General features: G+C 39.8%; 1 protein-coding gene across 3 annotated transcripts in view; it reads left to right on the top strand.

The window, feature by feature from the left end:
- Window positions 1–7,729, top strand: part of LOC118821202 (transcription factor COE3) — a 179,877-nt gene extending 172,148 nt beyond the window's left edge. Inside the window, exons 14-16 of one of the 3 annotated variants that reach the window (XM_036589703.1) lie at window positions 1,652–1,837; window positions 5,850–5,939; window positions 7,337–7,729. In XM_036589703.1, coding sequence (XP_036445596.1) covers window positions 1,652–1,837; window positions 5,850–5,939; window positions 7,337–7,368 — 308 coding nt within the window. In that variant the 3' untranslated portion in view covers window positions 7,369–7,729. The remainder of the gene's footprint in view (window positions 1–1,651; window positions 1,838–5,849; window positions 5,940–7,336) is intronic. The other 2 variants (XM_036589704.1, XM_036589705.1) reach the window with 2 other exon arrangements.
- The last annotated feature ends 254 nt before the right edge of the window (window positions 7,730–7,983 follow it).

The following is a 7,983-nucleotide window of genomic DNA, read 5'->3' on the forward strand; positions in this document are numbered from 1 at the left end:
TTACTACTGTTTTTAGCTATGCTAACATGTTTTTGTGTATTTCTTTGGACAACAGTACGACATATAATAGGCTACAGTGTAAGAAACCACATAAGCAAGTCTAGTTGAGATTACTTAACAATTCAACAGGATGACTGACACATGCAGTTTGCATGTTGCTAACTGTCGGGCTATAAGTTTCAATTACTGGTGAGCTTAGCCATGTAGCTCTAATGCAAAATGAAAGAAGCAAACTTCAGACACCGAACTTGGTGGCGTGATGACATTTCAACAAAGGAGAAAACTGTAAATTTGATTTTTCACTGAAACATTGTTTTAAGCTGAAACTAGTGCTGGGGTACAGGTCTGGGATTGGGGTACAGGGTTTGAGGATTGGGTCTTTTTGGTGCTCTCTTACTCCCACTCGTCTCCCTGATACAAGTCCAGTAGGCAAGCACTCCATCAATGGCCTTCCTGCGGAGAAATTTGACAGGACATGGGGGCGAGAGACAAAGAGAGAGAGAGAGAGAGAGAGAGAGAGAGAGAGAAACAATGGGAAACACATGTGAGCCTAACAGTCTCACTGTCTCACTGTCCTTTCCTTAATCTCTGGACATAACTCAAATCATATATTGTTGCTATTGTAGCAAATAATTTGAACCATAAGTGAATAAATTCCCACAGACTAGCATTTTCAAATGACATTTAGAAAGTACACGGCAGAATGCTACACCTTAGCAAGTGAAAATATCAAATTTGTTGAAATTTCTAAAACTTTCACTTTGTGTTTATAAGATTTTATAAGATTTTTCTTATATATATTTTTATAAGATTAATTTCTTTGTTTTTTTGCTTGTTTTAAGTCATTTTATCCAAAGAAATGGTCTTATTCAATTAGCAGGTAATTTGCTTATTTCAAGAAATACACTGTAAAAATTTCACTGTAAATGTACAGTAAATTACTGGCTGTTATGCAATATTTTACAGTAATTTACCATGCCATATTAACAGTAAGTAACAGTAAAATAGCAAATGTGACATCACAGTCACTTGTACCACAAGACTACTGTGATGTAGCTGCATTCTCCTGAATTTTTACACAACTATAATCTATAAATGTCTTTTTTTTATTAAAATAAAGTAAAATATAAAATAAATTAAGAAACAATATCAATCAACGTATTCTTTAACCATGTTTATCATTGTATATGCACAGGATATCTCAAATGATATCAATACAATTTCATTAAATATTGAATTGTTAAATATTGAAAAACCCTGACAGTAATTTACAATGCAGATAATTTTACTTTCAGTTTCAGAAAAAATGTAAAACAAAAAAAAGTCTGTAGATAAGTTAATCATAATAATATTTTTAGAACAATCTCAAAATGTAGACAACATGACTAGATTTAAGATTATTGAACTCGCCAAGATCTAATTTGTTGAGATGTAGGGTTGTTGCAGACTGAAAACCTGATATTTTACATACTGAAACATATTGAAAGTCCAGAGCAATCAGAGAATGGAAATACAGTGACAAATTTTTCTCTTACCAGAAAAGCATTTTTGATTGTTCTGGATTTTTAAGGGACGTAGGCCTCACTGTACTACCATATGCCTGCACAGTGTAGACTAAACCTGTTGTTCTCCTTCTGTCTCTGTACTGTAGGTTACTCCCGTAACTCCAACAGCGTGTCTCCTCGTGGCTATGTGCCGAGCTCCACGCCTCAGCAGTCCAACTACAACACCATCACCTCCACCATGAACGGATACGGTGCTGCAGGCATGACCAACCTGGGAGTACCTGGCTCCCCCAGCTTCCTCAACGGATCCACTGCCAACTCCCCCTACGCAAGTGAGTAGCGGTAAATTTACTTATATATATAGCAGTACAACATGCTAGTGCTCCCTTACTGGTGTGCCTACATGTACAAGTGATCTACCTGTACAAGTGTGCCTGTGGTCAACCTGTACAAAGTGTGGGTGTAGTCTACCTCTGGAGATGCGACTATAGTTTACCTGGGAGGTGCATATGGCTGAAGTTTACTTGTACAAGTGGCTGTAGCATACTTATACATAATATACTTAAGCAGGTACATCTGTAGACCAAATGTACAGGTTTGGCTGTCGTCCACCTGAACAAGTGGGACCGTAGCCTGCCTGCACAGGTGCGACTCTTTTCTACTTCTACAAGTGTGGCTGCAGTCTTCCTGTGCAGGTGTGGCCATAGACTAGATATGCAAGTGCACCTGTAGACAAAATGTACAGGTCTGGCTGTGGTCTTTGAAGTCTACCTGGGAGGTGCATATGGCTGTAATGTACTTGTACAAATGGCTGTAGTACACTTGTACATAATGTACTTACGCAGGTACATCTGTAGGCTAAATGAACAGGTTTGGCTGTAGTCTACCTGTACAGGTGCAGCTGTAGTCTACCTGCACTCTTGTCTACTTCTATCAGTGTGGCTCCAGTCTTCCTGTGCAGGTGTGGCCGTAGACTGCCTATAGATTAAATGTACAGGTTTGGCTGTAGTCTACCTGTACACATGTGGCTATAGTCTACCTGTACAAGTGCAAATATAAAGGTGCAGCTGTGGTTTACCTTCTACCTGTACAGATGTGACTATAATCTCCCTGTACAAGTGTGGGTGTAGCCTATGTGTACAGGCATAGCTTTAGTCTACCCTACAAGCATGACTGTAGTATTCTCATACAAGCATGGCTCTAGTCTACTTAATATAAGTGTGGCTTTGAGTGTATATCATATGGGTAGAGTCTACCTGTAGTCTACCTGTACAGGCGTGGCCCTAGAATACCTATGCAGGTAAATCTGTAGACTAAATGTATATTTATGGCTGTAGTCTATTAGTACAGGTGTGGCTCTAATCTACCTGTACAGGTGTGCCTGTAGTCTATATGTATAGGTGTGACTCTAGTTTACCTGTACAGGTGCCCCTGTAGTCTACCTGTACAGGTGTGGCCCTAGTATACCTATGCAGGTAATCTGTAGACTAAATATATATTCATGGCTGTAGTCTCTTAGTACCAGTGTGGTTCTAATCTACTTGTACAGGTGTGCCTGTAGTGTACATGTATAGGTGTGACTTTAATCTACCCATACAGGTGCCCCTGTTGTCTACCTGTACAGATGTGGACTTAGTATATCTATGCAGGAGAATTTGTAGATGAAATGTAAAGGTCTGGCTGTAGTCTACATGTTCAGGTGTGACTGTAGTCTACCTGTACAGGTGTGGCCATAGTATTCCTATGCAGATGAATTTGTAGACAGAGTGTAAAGGTCTACAGGTATAGGCGTGGCTCTAGTCTACCTGTACAGGTGTGCCTGTGGTGTACATGTTCAAGTGTGACTCTAATCTACCTGTACAGGTGTGGCTGTATCTGAAAACTGAAAGATTCGAATGAATTGGATTCCTGGCTGTTTTTGTAGGTGTTCTTTGCCAAGCACAGTGCAGATAAATCAGCATCTAGAACAAAATCTAAACTTGTTTATTAGTTGTATCAGCACAGGCTTTCATGAGGCGCTTTTGGCTCTGTTTGTCTGTTGATTCGAAACGTCTTGCCAGCTGTGATTTCTAACACTCACACTCATCTTTCTGAATCATCTTCATCCTCACTAACACATTAACATCCTTATCATGCTGTCTCACTGCACTCTGACCAGCCAGTTCTGTAGATGCAGCTTAAACTCTTGATTGAACTGCAGCTGCCAGTGTGGATTATACTTTCACAGCTCCTTATAGTTTAGGAGTAGGTTTCATCCGTGCCATTAAAATAACAAAATGGCAGAATAATAACGTTTGAAGTCACAGTGGGCTGAGAACTGGTCTTATGTGCGCTCTTGGGTATTTCGACTGTGAGTATCAGCACTTGGTTTGTTATAACTCGGTCCATATATTCAGTATTCGTGTTTCATTTGATTGGCACATGTTTGGCAGGCCGGACACTGAGCGAAGCCATTCTGTGACAGGTTTTCATTTCATTCACTTTAACGAATGGGAAAGCGCTCAGCTCGGGCCGGGGAAACGGATTTAGCATTTCAAGGTGGAATTTTCATTGAGGAGTGCTGGGCGTTTTTCCTTTTTTTGTGTGTTTTGGTGTGAAGCGGCGCATTTGAATTCCTTTGCCGAGAGCGCTGGCTTAAGCCAAGTCAAGGTAGTTTTTCTTTCTCTGAAAAAAATCCCTTCCTCTATGCGGGTGCCAAAGTGTACACGATCCTGCGGATGGTTTTTAGCACCATTTCTTCTCCTTCTTCTCTGCTGAATGTGTGAGGCTGTTTCCTTACGGTGAAATATGCTGTCCATCCAAAGTTTGGGGACACCTTGCCTTGAACATTCAGTTTTCTGAAAGTTCCCTGCAAAGATTCACATCTCTGCGCTAATCTTTTGGGCATGTTTAGCATTGACACTCAGCTTCATGTTCATCTAAGTGTCTTTCTTAGTATGAAGAGCAATAGCTTAAGAATAATTTGGCTTGTTTGCATTTTTGTCGATGTAATTACATAGTAATAAGCTTCAGGATGGCCTGCTATTTTAATGGTTTAAACACCTGAAAGTCTTGAGTGCTAATGAGTGCACAAGCTGGACTGGAATTGGTCTGATGGTAGAGCTTTTCTCATTTGGTCCTTTTGCAAGATCTAAACATCTTTCCATTTATAGTGTTGCGAACTGCCAAATAAAACACGCTTATCTAAATTAGCTTGGTGTCCCCAAACCTTTGACAGGCAGTGTTGAAAATAAAGGTGTCTAAAAGGGTTCTTGGAGTGATTCCTTAGAAGATCTTGTGGTTCTCTGAAGAACCTTTCAGTCAGGGGTGGAGAATACTTGAGTATTTTTACCACATTACCATTTTTAAGGATTTGTAATTTGTAATACTTTTTACACTTCAAAGAGAAAAAATATACTTTTTTTTGTATTCACACCTTCAAAGAACAGGAGATTTCTTTTTTTCTTATATATTTATCCAACGAAATTCATATCATTACCCATAACTATGTCAATTTGTCTTTGTGCGAGGACTCAAAGCACCCATAGGTCACTATACACCAAATAAAAACATTTTTATCTCCATACTTCCACTTTCAACTGAGTAAGATGTTGACCAGTCCAGTTTATCTGCACTTTTTCCACTGCTACTTTCAATAGATGGTTCTTTAGACCAGGGGGCATTCAACTCTGGCCCTGGAGGCCTGGTGTCCAGCATAGTTTGGTAATTACCCCAGTCAGAAAACACCTACCAAAGCTGGCAATTAACAGCTGTGTTTGAGCAAGGAAATCACCACAGTGTGCTGGACACTGATTCTCCAGGATTCTCCTGCTTTAGACAACCATTTTTGGAAATCTTCACATAATGTATAGGTTGTAAACCAATTGAACATCATTAAACTGGAACTCCAAGCCAAGAACCATTTAAGAACCTTTGTTTTTAAGAGTACTTAGCACAATGGTAAGAAAACATGAGTGCTGAATCTAGCATTGCATTCCTGGTTTTGCTGTGTTGGCCCCTCTTTGAAGGGTCTAAGTTATGGATCAACTTTGCCATTCAGGTAGCATACTCTCGCATCCCCATTCTACTTTCTCCTACCCATAATCCCTCTGGCCTCCATCTGAGCCCTAACAACCAGCATGGCTGCCCTCACGATCACCTCGCTCACTTGCCTGAGTGTATGCGCGCATGTATGTGTGTGTGTGTGAGTGTGTGCATGTGTGTGCCACCGTCACCCCCCACCAGCCCCCTCCAGGAGCTTCACCTACCCCCCCTCCCGTCCCGTCTGTTTTTCGTCTATCATTCCCTCTGTCCCTCTCTCAGCTGGCTCTTCCTCATTCTCTCCTCTTCATATGATCTCCGCAGTCAAACAGAAGAGCGCCTTCGCCCCCGTGGTCCGGCCACAGACCTCCCCGCCCCCCACCTGCACCAGCACCAATGGGAGCAGCCTACAGGGTGAGCACCCCGCCCCTCTCCTGCTTCTCAGCCAATCGGAAAAAAAGATGCTCTGAGACGTTAGGTCTGAAAATATCACATGAAACAGTCCAACAAAACTAAGCGACACTGCACAGGAATGTTCAAGGTCAAAGTTGATCCATAACTATGAGGTTTGATTGTTTATTTTTCCCCTTTGCCAGGGATTGACGACGGTAAAAACTCTGAGCTGGTCTTCTTTTTATTTTTCTAATGATCAAAAGTTGTACCACAACCTCTAAAAGCCTGTTAATGCACAAATTACAGGTTTCCAAATTATACACATGGTCAGGCATTTCCAACTGTCCACCAGAAGACTCCCGAAAAAAAAGCATGAATTTGAATTGTTCCACATCAATCATGTGACCTTGGAGACTAATTCTCGGACTCGGACTCTGATATAGTAAAATATTCAGCTCCGGCTTGTTTTCTTTACTGATTGATAGAGTCGTGTTCTCTGGCGATTGCCAGACTAGTGCTGTATTGTTTTGAACTGAAAGTGTCTGCAGGCCTGTTCAGCTCCTTTACTCCTCATCAGCTCCATTGGGGAGCTGTTTCACTGCTAATGATTGCAACTGCCTTTGTCAGTGAACTGAGACAGTAGAAAAAGAACATTTGTTGGGATGTTTTGACTTTTTTAATCAAGGTTCAAAATAAGCCTAAAAATGATGAATAATAGCATGAATAAAAACAATGAAAAACTCATAAAACAAACTGATTTATTTATTTGGTTAGCTAGTTAGTTAGATAGTTATTATAGTTAAAATTAAATAAAAATAAAATTATTTTTACTGTCTTGGTCCACTGACCCACTGACAAGCACAATTTTATTTATTTATTTCTTGAAAAATTAATTAATTAAATATATGTATAGAATAAGCAATAAAATATTGTGGTCTAAATGAAATAACAGCACAATTACAAAGAGTGCAAAAGATAGCATTTAATTATTTATTATGTTATTGTTTTTCTTACCAAGGTGTTGTGTATGCTTAAAAAAAATGACATAAACCTGACTATAATAATAATAATAATAATAATAATAATAATAATAATAATAATAATAATAATAATTTGCTCTACACAGTAGAGCACAGGTTTTTGCAAAATATTGTAAAGAAAACATTTTATGGTCTAAATGATATAACAGCCCAACTACAAAGAGTAGAAGAAAAAAGAATATGTAAGATTTTAATCAGCAATGCTATTACAATTTAAAATGAATGAAAAATAAAAATCATAGAATATAATTAAATCTGCATATCAAGTAAATGTGTAAATTAAACCTGCATCCTATGTAACTCATTTGGAGTTATTTGTGTTGGTTACTGTGGTTGCGCTGTTGTTGCTCTATAATTATTTATTTCTCTCCTTTACAGCCATGGCCGGCCTCATCGTCCCACCTATGTGAAGTGGCAGGAGGAGCTCGTTGTCCCAGAGATTCCCTAAGCCCAAAACAAACTCACCGGCTCCTGGAATCCACCTGACAGTCACTTTGCAAATATCATCATCATCGTCATCTTCATTAACATCCTGTGGAGAAGCTTCTCTAGAAGAGCATCTGGATAACCTGGACAAAGTGAATAAAAAATGAAAAAAGAAGACAAAAAAGTTTCGTCCCACGCTTAGATTTTATATTTATGTTGATTTCATCTTTCGGAACTCTCGAGAAGGACGGCGCGGAGGTGGACGGAAGCTAGGCGAGATTTTCCCAGCATGAACTCCAAAATAGAGGTTTGGAAATGTACAGGGGCTTCCAGCTGCAGCCCACTGCTTGGCTTCGGAGCTCCGTTTGCATGGGGGTGTCTATGGATGGGCTCCTTTCTCCCCTTTTCTGGTTCAGTTCCTTCTTATTTCCGACCCTGGGACGTCTTTAATGACGGAGCAAGCCAAGCAGATAAAGGGGACTTGTGCGAATGGGGGGGGGGCTCTAATGTTATTCCTTTTAATGTCATTACATTATATAATGAAATGTAATGTTTACGTGTTTCTTTCCTTTTTTTTACCTAATTGTACCGCAATATAA

The sequence above is a fragment of the Colossoma macropomum genome, unplaced genomic scaffold (assembly GCF_904425465.1).
Source record: "Colossoma macropomum unplaced genomic scaffold, Colossoma_macropomum, whole genome shotgun sequence".
In the NCBI taxonomy this organism is placed as follows: Eukaryota; Metazoa; Chordata; class Actinopteri; order Characiformes; family Serrasalmidae; genus Colossoma; species Colossoma macropomum.